The sequence below is a fragment of the Nicotiana sylvestris genome, chromosome 3, assembly GCF_000393655.2.
Source record: "Nicotiana sylvestris chromosome 3, ASM39365v2, whole genome shotgun sequence".
In the NCBI taxonomy this organism is placed as follows: Eukaryota; Viridiplantae; Streptophyta; class Magnoliopsida; order Solanales; family Solanaceae; genus Nicotiana; species Nicotiana sylvestris.
Window position 1 is genome coordinate 201,122,698 of NC_091059.1, and position 14,312 is coordinate 201,137,009.

General features: G+C 35.1%; 1 protein-coding gene across 1 annotated transcript; it reads right to left on the reverse strand.

Moving 5' to 3' along the window:
- Nucleotides 1-6,877: 6,877 nt before the first annotated feature.
- On the reverse strand, nucleotides 6,878-11,818 carry LOC104238576 (boron transporter 4-like). Its single transcript, XM_009792976.2, has 14 exons — nucleotides 11,697-11,818; nucleotides 10,943-11,051; nucleotides 10,753-10,835; nucleotides 10,471-10,663; nucleotides 10,239-10,377; nucleotides 9,966-10,131; nucleotides 9,708-9,874; nucleotides 9,455-9,628; nucleotides 9,260-9,355; nucleotides 9,043-9,159; nucleotides 8,557-8,885; nucleotides 7,758-8,037; nucleotides 7,545-7,670; nucleotides 6,878-7,406 (listed from the first exon to the last, which is right to left on the reverse strand). The coding sequence occupies exons 2-14, from the start codon at nucleotides 11,047-11,049 to the stop codon at nucleotides 7,374-7,376; spliced, it is 2,010 nt and encodes a 669-aa protein (XP_009791278.1). The 5' UTR covers nucleotides 11,050-11,051; nucleotides 11,697-11,818; the 3' UTR covers nucleotides 6,878-7,373.
- Nucleotides 11,819-14,312: the final 2,494 nt, after the last annotated feature.

A 14,312-nucleotide genomic window follows, 5' to 3' on the forward strand; every position in this document is an offset into this window, starting at 1 on the left:
GATCAAGAATCCTAATAAGGGGGAACGGTCAGCTTTCCTAACTGCACCTGGGGGCATGAAACGTAGGCCCCGTGAAATAGGGCGTCAGTACGAAAAATGTACTAAGTATGTACAATAACAACAAACCCAGTTTGATCCCAACAGGTGGGGCCTGGGGAGGGTAGTCTGTACGCAAGCCTTACCCCTACCTAATGCAAGTAGAGAGGCCATATACTGAGTATGTAAGGCATGAAAATCTATACGTAAAAGGCATAGATGAAACATGGAATAAAGAAATCCATTTGTAAATCTGAATAACTTTGTAAATTATTGATCACTCTAAGCCTATATTACTTGATTCACAATCCCACTCTTTAACCTACTTATAGTACAGACACATCAACTACCTTCATCACGTAGCAGTACACTCACCTCCACGACCAATTCCTAATGGACAAATTCCAATTGAATACACCCCACTCCGCCACGTCCTTATTAACAATAAGCCAAAACCAAGATATCTTGCATGCTATAGTACCCTCTAATATTCAAAACCATAGATCTACTCAAGATTCATGCACAATGATTGCAAAACATGTGAAGACCCACGCGGCACTACTTACCATCCTAACAATCCACTGTTTTCTTTAATGCATGCACACTTTGAGTCCGTAATAGACAACTACAACAACTCTTCTCAAATCATCACTCATACACAGAATAGCTTGGAAATTATCAACAACGCAGAGGCCCTTTTTTCGACCAACAACCAAAATATGTCTCCGAGAGAGAATATACAAAACAACAACCAGTTTTTTCCACCTCCCCAGGCTAACCATGCAGGGGCCACAATTTCCATACATCTCAACCCCGTTGATCTACACTTCTCAGACGATGATAATGGATCAACCACTCCAATCTTGGTTGGAGATGGGCTTGCAAGGTTCTGCACTGATCTTCACCATGGAAATGCACAATCAGGAGGTTGTTCTTCTAGTTCAAAACCCTACGCACTTGGCAGAGATAATGACAGAAGGAATGAGACTAGGCATGGAGGCCTACAATCAGAACCAGTGGTTCACCACACAGACTCATCTCATGCTGGATCACCATGCATCAACTTCAACACAACACCAGTGGTCATACCCCATGAGCCTGATGAACCTGCATGGAAACCCAACAGCCAACCTCCTACCCTTTTACCTTTCTCACCATATGGAGCAGGTGTATGCTCGTTGGTTCCAATCACTCCACTCCTTCAATCCACTATCTCCCTACTCGAGTCCACTAGAAAATTTCACCCCACAGGAGAGTCCACCACAGACACCACCCCCATCACCACATGTACTAGACATCCAAATAAGGCAAGAGCTAGCAGAGATACTAGCGGAGATGAGGGAAATAAGAACGAAATTTTGGTGGCTAAAGGGAATTCTGCTCTACGACCTCAAAGAACAGTACGAAAAAAGGTTTATTCTGAAATGCCCACCATACCTAGTAACATGCAGTCTAAACTTTCATCTTACAACCAATCCAGAAGTAGGGAAGTATGCCATGGTCATAATCCCAACACTTCATCAGATTCCTCAGTGGGTGAGTTTGGAGCAGATAACACCTCCTGTTGTCACTCCAATGACTCCAACTTCACTAGGTCACGCCACTAGCCCTAATTCTTATATGAACTTCTTAGTCGGGAACTGTAGGGGATCACACAATCCTGAGTTTAGACGACACTTTAGGTCTTTATTGGATAATCATAGGCCAGTGCTCGCTATTTTGCTTGAAACACACATGCACGATCATACAAGGCTCCGTGATGATTTCAGCTTTACCAGCATGTCCCAAGTATCTGCAAATGGTATAATATGTGGTCTAGTAGTGCTGTGGAATGAGGATCGTATCAATGTGACGGAGATGAGAATATTTGACCAAAAAATACATTGCCTGGTTCAGGTATATCCCACTAAACCTCAATGGATACTATCTGCAATTTATGCTAGCAATTACTATAAATTACGTAATATTCTTTGGAATAATTTAATTAGTTTGCATGATACTGTTTGTATGCCATGATTAATAGGGGTGACTTAAACGAGGTGCTAGAGTCAAGATAGAAATTTAGGGGACTCCCTATTAGTAAATAATAGAGCGGATCAAAGTTGCTTCTAGGTACAAGTTTATCCAATCATAATTAGCTAAAAAACGATCAAGTCGTTCTAATATTGTGACCATGTCTGCCTTAATTTTTCAGCTTTACCAGCATGTCCCAAGTATCTGCAAATGGTATAATATGTGGTCTAGTAGTGCTGTGGAATGAGGATCGTATCAATGTGACGGAGATGAGAATATTTGACCAAAAAATACATTGCCTGGTTCAGGTATATCCCACTAAACCTCAATGGATACTATCTGCAATTTATGCTAGCAATTACTATAAATTACGTAATATTCTTTGGAATAATTTAATTAGTTTGCATGATACTGTTTGTATGCCATGATTAATAGGGGGTGACTTAAACGAGGTGCTAGAGTCAAGATAGAAATTTAGGGGACTCCCTATTAGTAAATAATAGAGCGGATAATTTTGGTAACTGCCTTAATTATTGCACATTAATTGACTTAGGGTTTCAGGGTAATCATTTCACATAGACTAACAAGCGTAGACATGGTCACAATATTAGAACGACTTGATCGTTTTTTAGCTAATTATGATTGGATAAACTTGTACCTATAAGCAACTTTGAAACATCTACCACGTACTTATTCTGATCATTGCCCACTATTAATTACATTAGAACCCACACCTAGGATATAGCAAAAAAAAATTATATTTAAAACCATGTGGACATCACATCCACAATTTCAATAAATAGTTCATAGTGCTTGGACTAATGATCAACCTCTACTTCAAACTACTAGAAATTTTCAGGCAGTAGCCACTCTATGGAATCGACAAAATTTTGGGAATATATTCCAACAAAAAAGAAAGATATTAGCTAGGCTGGCAGGAATACAATCTTCTATACACTACCCTACAAGCATATTCCTCCAAAATTTAGAAACTAAATTAACTTTGGATTACAGTAACATATTATGTTTAGAAGAAGAGTTTTGGAAATTGAAATCACGCATCACCTGGTTAAATGAGGGTGACACAAACACTAAATTTTTTCATATGTCTACCCTTCATAGACGCAGAAAGAATAGAATAAATGCTTTAAAGGATTCGGTTGGTAACTAGACTTTTAACTAAAATGACTTGCAAAATCAAATTCATACTTATTATAAGAATTTATCTACAAATGAGGATTTGCTATCTATTAAAACACATCAGGACTCGAATACACATCACCTATCTATTTGTGACACTCAAAGAATAGAGGAGCCTCTTAGCCAAGACGAGATTAAATGTGCTTTATATAACTTTAAATCCTATAAGGCTCCGAGTCCTGACGGGCTACATCCGTTCTTCTACCAAAAATATTGGTCTGATGTAGGTGACAAAGTTACTCTCTTTTATCATGACATCTTTAATACTAAGGTCATTCCTCATGAGCTAAATAGAACCTTCATTTTCCTTGTACCAAAGGTAAAAATCAGTCAACTATTCAACAGTATCGGCCCATAAGCTTATGTAATACAACCTATAAGATAATTACTAAAATAATTGTCAATAGACTTAAACCAATTATTAGCAAAATAATAGGACCTACACAAACTAATTTCCAATAAGGCAAAAGAGCCTCTGATAATGCTGTAATAATGCAGGAAACTTTGAATTATTTTGCGAAAATGAAAGGCAAGTCTCCTTCAATACTCTTAAAACTTGACTTGAAAAAAGCATTTGATAGATTGGAATGGTCTTTTATAAGAAAGACACTTCTTTATTTTAACATTCCTACATCTATGATAACTTTAACCATCTCCTGCATTACACTTCATCCATTTCTATCCTAATTAATGGATCCAGGACTCAGTATTTCACACCATCAAGAGGTATTCGTCAGGGTGATCCTTTATCACCATACCTATTTAAAATGTGTATGGAAATATTTTCACGCAACATATCAATCTCTGTGGACTACCTCCAATGGCTGCCAATCTGTCTATCAAAAGAGGGATCATCCCTATCACATCTTTTCTTTGCGGACAATATTATTCTAATTTCAAAGTCGCTATCAAAAGTTGTCATGCTATAATCGATGTTCTAAATCACTTCACACACTATTCAAGGCAAAAAATCAACTTAGAAAAATCAAAAGTTTTTTCTCAAAAAATTGTACTCACTCTGATCGGAATTTTGTCATTGACTCTTTCCAAATTAAGGAAAGAACATCCTTTGGAAATATTTAGGGTTCCCAATATTCCAAGCAAGACCTAAAAATGTTGGCTTCCAATTTCTCCTAGATAATTTTAAAAATTGACTAGCAGGATGGAAAATAAAATTTCTAACTATGACAGGACGAACTACTCTTATCAAATCTACTCTAAATAATTTACCGAACTATATTATGCAATATATTCATATTCCAACGTACATCACTAATAAAATGGAACAAGACCAGCGTCATTTTCTATGGGGTACTACTCCAACAAGAAAGAAAATGCACCTTATTAAATAGAATAATATTATAACTCCAAAAGAAGTAGGAGGTTTGGGTATTCAAAAACTACGCCAAAAGAATTCTACTTTGCTTGCAAGCCTAGCCGAGAGAGCCTTTAAATCACCACAAATAATGTGAGCAAAATTACTCATTAATAAATATCTTCATAAGACCATAATAAATACTCACTCGAAAACTTGGAATAATATTATACGAGGTTGGCAACACTGCCAAATGGGGATCAAATGGAGGATGGGGAAGGGTATGAACATAATTTTGGGATGATCCTTGGATAAAGGCAGGCACAACAATTCGCTCTTTAATTCATGGTCCCTTACCTTCAGACCATAATAATATTAAAATATTCGCTCTACTAAATGACACAGGTTGGAACTGGAATAAAATACTGTTTGAATTAACACATGATATAAGACAATCAATTCTAGCCCCTTATATATTTATGTTTGATAATAATGGAGACCAAATTTACTGGGGCTTAACACCAATGGAAAATTTTACTGTCCACTTGATGTATACCGCTTTGGAAAGACAATTACAGCAACCCAGTAACAATTCAGCAAAATTTTCCTGGATATGGAAGCTTCCCATTCAACCTAAAATTAAAAGTTTCATTTGGTTACTTTACCACAATAGGCTACCAACACGAATTTTTCTTAGAAAAATTAATATAATACAAGATGCTACTTGCCTTTACTGCCAACAGGAGGAAGAAACTATCACACACATATTTCTTAATTGCGCAAATGCTAAGAAATATTGGTAGGAATTAGGACTCATGCATCATATTAATACAATTATACACTTGTCAGCCACACAAAACTGGCTACATGAGCTGATAAGCTATAAAGGCTTCAAACTTCCTTATAATATGAATCCATACACTTACTTACCAATAAGCTTATGGAATATTTGGATAACACGAAACAGAAATATATACAACATGACTCGGGATAACATTGGCGTTAAACATACAACATATCAAGCAGCTGAATTCTCATATTTGGCAGCTAAATTCTCATAAAGAAAAAAAAGAACTAAAACTAACATAAAGTGGAGTCCTCCAAGGACACCTTTTACAAGTTAAACACATATGGAGGACACTCAGCCACAACTGACGACATTGAAGGGATAATTAAAAATTCTAACGCTGAATGGATATTAGGTTTCTCAGGAACAGTACCAAGGGACACATTCATCTCTGCAGAATTATACGCATTGATTCATAGGCTCAAATTGGCATACGAGTACAATTTAGTGCCTCTGGAGATGGAGGTGGATGCAAGGGAAATTATCATAATGTTTCAATCAGATCATATTTCATTTTCTAACATGATAAATGATTGCAGGTACTTCCTGGGCCAGCTAGGTAAGCCAGTAGTGCAGCATGCATACAGAGAACAAAATAGGGTAGCAGATCAACTGGCAAAGGCAGGCCATAATTTTGGAAACAACTATATGCCTAGTGTTTTTGAAAATCTCCCAGTTTTTGTTGCAAAAGTTTTTGAAGAAGACATGGATGGTATGGCAGCTCCTTCAACATGTCAAGGGAATGTTTTGCAAAATGGCAGTGGGGATCTCAATTAGCCACCTTCGACTATGAACTGCTGTTATGATGATAGTTCCACTAGGAATACCATGACAAACATAAATGTTAGTAGTAATCAAGTACCTTGTAATAGTATAATACTTTGTAATAGGGTGCTACTTATGCACCACCCCTTCAGACAAAAAAAAGTGTTTACAATTGTATTTCCTTTAATAGGGCTTTGAAATAATAAATAATGTTTAACAGCAGTAACTTATAATTGTTCGAAATCACTCAACTATCAAACACTGTGCATTCTCAAATCAATGTCTGCTTTTAGAATACTGCTATAAAATTCACTCTCAGTATCGCCTACATTTATGCACAAAATAACAATGATATATATCTAGGGGGCATTGGGCATTTCGAATTGGATATGAAAATTTCATTTGGATTTTCGATTTCGGATTGAAGAAATAATAATCCAAATCCAATCCAAATAAGCTTGGATTGGATCGGATTTTTAAAATTCGGTTTCGGATTAATCGGTTTGGATATTTGGATATTTGGTTTTGAGCTTATAAGTTGAATGTTTCTTCTTTTTACAAAAATGAATAACCAAATGATGTACTAATATTAAATTGTCTGAAAAGTTATCATTCTCACGGCAATCATCCAAATAAAATATTCAAGTAATGAAATTATTTCAAGGAAATGTAATATAGACATTAATACGGCTGATAAGAAGTAGCAATAATAAAACTATATTCAAATAGAAAGTATTCTGACAGTAACTTTATAATTAATATATTGAATATATGAGATAATATCTTATGAGTAGGTATTTGAACTTATTAATATTGACATATGGATAATTGACTAAATACAAAATATACAAATTTCGAATTTTCGGATATCCAAGATTCCAAAGTACCAAATATTTTAAACCCAAAATCCAAATATTTTAAACCCAAAATCCAATCGATAATCCGAAAATCCAAACCAAAAATCAAAAATTTCGGATTTTGAGTTTGCCCCAACTATGCCCACCCCTATATATATATATACCAACCCAGACGTTACAAATTTCTCTAGAATCCAGAACCACAGATATCTTCATATCTGTTTGATCCTAACTTCCATTGCCCCATAGTTGATACAAGAGTCAATGACCTGTTTCATCACTATATATATAGTCACCTCGTCCTAAAATTTTAACCCTAAAGAATGATCAAACTCGGTCACTAAGATTCTGTACAGTTCTCAGTTGGATAAACCTGCAAAGGTAGCATGAAGCCATTAACTTCCGCCATCATTGTTGAGACATAATATAATTAAATAATTAAAAGTTTGGTGCAAACAAAACAATTTAAGATGAGATGATCACATGATTATGAAATCAAACCATTGTCTACCTGTGGGCGTTTATCTTCGCTGAAGCTGACAGTCCTGAATTTCAGCTCTCCTCTGCTGGTTGTAAGTTCATCCAAAATCTCAGCATCACAAATTTCTATTTTACCTTCTTCAGTTGCCTCCGTTTCCTAATAAGTATTTGAAAGTTTAATTATAAGCTGATAGATCTCTTTTAAGACATCAAAATCCTAAAATAAAGCGATTATTGGGATTACCCTGAAAGAGAAGCTAAGTGCACGTTTTGGGGTACCAGCAATTTCTTCATATTCGGCTGCATCGAGCTCTTGCAAATGACGAGGGTGGAACAATTTGGGGAGCAAATGCTGCCTTATGCTTATAAGGAGGAAGAATGGCAAGGGGAATAGAATGCCAGCTATGGGAATCCAAGTGACTCCAAATACCACAAGTAAGTATACAAGTTGGAAAACTGTGAAGATTGCAATGTATCTGAATGGTACTGACTCCACAAAAGATGCATGTACCCCTTCAAGGACCCTGTCATTATGATCAACTCAGGTTAGTTCAACAAGTCACATAATTTGTCATAATGTTAAAAAAGGGCATATGTTATTGTTTGTGTGTATCTGTTTGTGATATAAAATGTAACAACCCACGGATCACTGACGGTTGAACTCCGAAGGGGGTTCACTATGAAGCTTGCCCTAGGCAAATGCCAAGTTAGGGATGAAAAGGAGAAACATTAGGAATTCAATTGTCGAGGCACTTTTTAGTTAAAATAACTACGAGACGCCAAGGGTTTGGTCAAAGTGAACAATACCTCGACAGTTAGGCCTCAGCCGTCACAAAATGTTACTTTTTACTTTTGTAAATGGATCATTATATTTTTGGGTCGCTCTAAAAGATAAAGCCGGCAAAGGTATATTTATGTGTATATTAAGTGTAAATATACATATAATATACAAATCATATACATAATCAGTGCTAGTTAAAAGAGCAAGAATTGATATATTTATTTAAACACTTCAATATTCATATATCACGAAAATAACTTACTTAAATCTCCTGCCAGGGGTGATGAAGAGAAGCAAGATTCTTTCCCATAGTTGATTTCCCGGCAAGCTGTCAATAGCCATGTATGCAAAATATCCCCAAAGAACTGAGGTTGGTATCTTTTTTATTACTGGCATAGCACCTACTGATGCTGCTACTAGTAGTGACTGCAATAGATTGCTCACTCTTTGTTCATTGACTCGAACGGGCAAGTAAGCATCAATATGCTTCTCAGGATCAAATCTGCCATTTGATTTTTCCCCATTTCCATTTTCAATTTCATGTTTCATTATTGCCTCTTTCAAGTGTTTCAATTCTTTAGCTACTGCATTCTGCAATAGGCATGAAAGAATAAGATGTGTCAGTGATCAGTATTCGATGCTAGTATTATTTGAAAAGTGAATAATGGTTAAAAGTTGGATAAAGTGGCTCAGAGTTAGGTTTATCTAACTCAAAAACAATGATGCAATTCTGAGAAGATAGACTTACAACAGGAGAACTATCTATCTCTATGAATACAGCTTGCATGTTTCCATAGATTTCAGAGTTGCTTGCTTTTCTTCTGATACTCTCTTTTGCGCTTTCAACCATCTTCTTCCTAATCAACTGGTTGGCAATACATGAAGTGTTTAGCGTTCAACGTAGCAGCACTAGAGGCAACATAATAAGTATCTTAACAGTCATCGACAAATTTAATCATATTTACCTGTTTCTTAAGAATAGCCAAACTTTTAGTATGCATAGGGGATTGTGGCAGGACACCATTTGAAGGAGGCAATCCAATCAAACCACATAGCAAAGTCTGAGGAGACAGTATCAACCCTTGTCATTAGTCTTGATTATTGAAACATAGACATATAATTAGAAAAAAGTAGAAGAAATCTACAGATGATATGGTTACCATAAATCCCAAGAGTAAGATATCATAATGATAAGCAGAAGGATTCTTTAAGTTGAACTCCTTTTGTTGTGCCATCTGAGAAGCAACACTGTGATCGAAAAAATAGAGTCCTGCTATCATCACAGCCGGTATTATGGCAGCAAATATGTATGTTGGAGGAACCTTCCCCATATCCTGTAGTTGAGTTATGTGTTAAAATTTCAAGAATTCTCATTACCTACTTGAAGAAGTAACCTTTCAAAATTATTCACACCTTAATTACAGTCCAGTGATATAAAGATGCAGATTCCCAAGGAAGGGGACTATAGAGAGTTCTAGGAACTCCAGATGGAACTTTGTTTGGCACGATAAATGAGAGTGCTGACCACACAAGAACCATTAAAGGAACTCCATAGTCCGCGATGAAGCTTCTAATCCAGCCTGATTTAATATGAAAAAAGAAGATGTGATCATTAGAGACCTATATTTTCATTAAGTGACAACACACTGATACCATGTTAGGATTACAAACCTGTGCCATACCACCATGACCTTGCTTTCCTGCTTTTTAAGGCTGTGTAGAGAAGGCCAAAAGTAAATATGATTCCAAGTAGGCCATTTGTATAAAGCCAATGGAATTGATTTTTCTCTGAACTTGGGTCATCCGATTTAGGAATATGAAACTCGCTCACTAATCCCTACAGAGTTACATTTCAAACGTATTCTAATTAAAAATCCATTCTTTCATATGTACCAAGAATCAGAGTTTCTTAAAAAGAACTTTTTGTTTCTGCAGTTAGAATACCTTAATTGCTTCTTGAATGAAAAGCACGGCGATAAGCATGCCAAATGTCTCCCCAGCAATCCTTGTAAATTTACTAATGATAGAGCAGGCATTAAATATTGCTAGAAGAAACAACATGAGAGCTGTCCAAACACAAACCCTGCAAAAAATTACATCATAGATATGAGAATCGTGATATTTTTGCCTATAAAACAATCTTATCTGAAATTTTACATATTACGAGTAACATTACCATCCAGCCCAAGCCAAGTAAAGGGTCTGTCCCAATTCTTCTTTCCCTTTAGCAAACTTGTAGAGGTAACTGTACATAATAATAGTAGGTTCTGCAACTCCTAGTATCATAATAGGTTGCCCGCCAAGTATTGAATGAATGATTCCACAAATTGCTGTAGAAGCTAAAGTTTCCACAGTGCTCAGGCTCCCATCTAATAATGCAAATAAAAACTTATATCAGAAATGCATTTGATTGCTTTTAGAAATTGGATTTCATCAAAAGTTAGAAATGTAAAAGAACCTGTATCTCTGCTCAATTGTTCTCCAAAAGCAATAACTGGAAGAGCAGATGCGAAAAATATGTATGTAGTTGGAGCTAATATCCTGGCATATACACCCAAAAGTAGCAGTTAGATTAGAACTTAAAAGCAAGAAACACATAAACTACCATTTGACAAACATGTTTCAAATAAAGAAAAATAATAGTATACCCTATTCCAGATCTAATTCCAGCAATCCAATCCTGCTTGTAGTAAGAAACGCGTCCTCGAATATCCTCTGCAATGCCTTCAAATGGAGTTCCGAAACGACTCTTCATCTCTGCTGAACCAAAAAAATGAGAAGAAAACTCTGAAGTTAACCAGAAAAAATTAGTATTGATATATCTAAGGCACGACATGCATTAATCTTGTTCTTCATTAGAGACTTGCTTTTGTTGTTTCTATCCAGAATTTAAATGTGATGGATTCTATCTTTATGTTCGACCCTGAATTATATTTAAATTTGATGGGTTCGACATCTATGTTCTTAATGCTTAACACATTGCACTTTGAAATAATGGTTAAAGATCTAATATTTGTTGAAACTTTAGTAATTTTCCACATATATATTCATACTCCATATTCTGTTGATAGCGTGCACTCTCAATCCGCCATCGGGTAGAAATGTGGACAAAAAAAAAAGGCCAGCCCGGTTCACTAAGCTCCCGCTATGCGCGGATCCGGGAAGGGCCGGACCACAAGGGTCGATTATTGATTGTACGCCCGATCCGCCATTGGGTAGAAATGTGGACAGACAAACAAATGAATGTTCTTAGAAAAGGAAAATAGCAGAATAGAAAAGAATAACTGGACTAGGGGGATGTATCTCAATAATAGTATTTGGTTTTATATACAAGATTCATAGAGACGTCATGCATTCATCTATTTTTCAGAGATTAAGTGGATTGAAAGAACTTTTACTTACCCGATAATTGTCTCGCTTTTCCCAGAAAATGGCTGAAAATTATGCAGAGGTAGTTTTTCCTAGAGACGTTTACTTGTTTCTCAGTAGCTTATAGTATTTCCTCGTTTAGGAGAACCAAACTACTTATATATAAGAAGAGAAATGAGCTCTTATTTGCTAGTGGGGACTTAAACACCTTGCCAAAACTTGTATTTTTGTGCCATTATTTTTCTTGGAACAGAAATTCTCTGAAACTACACAAGACCACAACAATTGGCTAGCTGGCCATGTCTCTGAGAAGAAGACAATTTAATTAGTTTAAAACAATAATAATATAGTGGTGTAATACTCAACGGTCAGGCATGACGAGCTAAGCTAATTTTATGATTAAGATTATGATATGTATTTCCTTATTCAAATGCTCCTTCTCGATAAAAGTTTTCTAGATTAATTGTTTTCACTGCACAAGGACAGTGCAAAAGTACAGGAATAGTCATTGCATAACGCGTAGAGGTGTCAATGGTTCGGTTCGGCCGGTTATTGTATAAAATTTGTACCATACCAATTTTTCGGTTATTCTATTATGTATAACCAAAATTAAACTTTTCGAACCGTCCCAATCATGTCGGTTGCTCTTCGGTATCGGTACGGTTCGGTTAATTTTCGGTATTTTTTTTAATATCATGTAAAATTCACCAGTAGAAGTAGAATTGCAATAACATACGTTCTTTTATAGGACTTAGCAAAACTCTCTAGACATTTTAACTGTTTAAAGGGTGATGAATTAAAAAAAAGATGGTTAGAGTATAGATCCATCAACTATTCTACAACAGCGTAAAGAAATCAAACAAAGGCAAAGAAGATATTAATCACACGACTTGAAAGATATACCAAGCTGGGACTCAAGAATAAAGTCTATAGAAGATTAAATATTCAAAAAGATAAATCTAAATTATATGAAAGGAAACATATTCAATACATTGTAGTTTGCTACTCATAATCGCTAGAATACTTTGTGTCTTGCTAATAAAGATACTTGAAATAACTTAGTTTAAGTAGAAGTAGCATAATATGTTTTAGGAATTAGTATTTTGAGTTTAATTACTTGTTAGCTTGTAATAGTTTTCATAATTCCAAGGCTCAAAGAAAATTTAATGGATTATTATTTTTAAACTTACTAAATAAATATATTTTCTACATGTAAAATTTATTCGGTTTGGTTCGATATTTTTTCGGTTTATTTTTATAAAATAAAAAACCTACCCTAATTATCGGTGCGGTTATATATTTATATAAAAACCTACGGTTTCTTAAAAAGAAACCTAAAAATCAGTTCGGTGCGGTACGGTTCGGTCGGTTTTCGAATATCCATTGACACTCGTACGCGTGACCGAACCCAGGATATTGGAGTATTATATTTTCAAGTTTAACGCGTTCAAAGAAAGATACTGTGATTTTATTTATTTATTTTCGGCCTACGACATACTAATGGCATAACAGCTTGTTTGCGTAGTTATTACGTATCGTTTCATAATGTATTGTATTGTACTATACTGTATCGTTTGACGAATATAATATTTGGATAGACTGTATTGTTTGTCATTGTTTCGTGATATCATACACCAAATATGAAGAATAAACTTACAATATTATAATGAAAAATTATGATAGGGGGTAAAATTATTATATAAAAAGGTAGGGTAAATGATAAATAAAATTATTTAATAATAATGAAGGGTGAGATGAGAAAAAAAAATAAGATACCGATGCGGCCACACCAAATCGATCGCGGCACATTTCGTCGTTACGTAACGATAAATTTAACGATACGATACAATAAAATTTAAGTAATAATCAAAACAAACACCATATTTAATGTAACAATACGATACAATACAATAGGTAACAACCATCCAAACAAGCTAAGCTGTAAATTGCCGCAGTTTTAAGAAATATTATCGAAATATATGATTATTTTATAAATCTAGAGCCTTCGACCGTGACACAAATTCACCATTTTATTAATATACATATACATATATTCCATGATGCTGAAGAAGATCTTGGTTATATCACCATTTATGTTTCATTCATTTGTTATATATGAGTTGTACTTACCATTCATTTGTAAGTACCTGTGACTCGCACAAGACTACGCGGAATGCCAGATAATATATGTTCCCATGGGTTCTTAAAAACAACTAAATTTTGTCCCGTTACAAATACTTTATAAATTATTTTCTGGCTAGGAATGGAGTATTCTCACAGCAACTTTTTCTCCTCCTTTACCTTTGACTAGAAAAATTGCAAATTCAGACAAGACAAGAACAAGCAATACCAAACCCATTTGGTTTGGGGGGAAAGTAATAAGTAGTGGATATCATTTAGTAGAATTTCATCCAATATAGATAAATTTACCACCGAGCAGTACCTTTTAATTAAAGTTATATCCAACAAAAGTGAGTTTTTGTATGTGGACGAATCCATATTTCAAAGTTAGCAAAATCTATCTATATCTATATCTATATCTATCTATCTATCTATATTATTATAAAAGCACGAATGTTTCACGCTAAATGTTGAACGACAAAAATATCCTTAAAATATTAATCGACTTTTATGCCTTTAAATAACAAA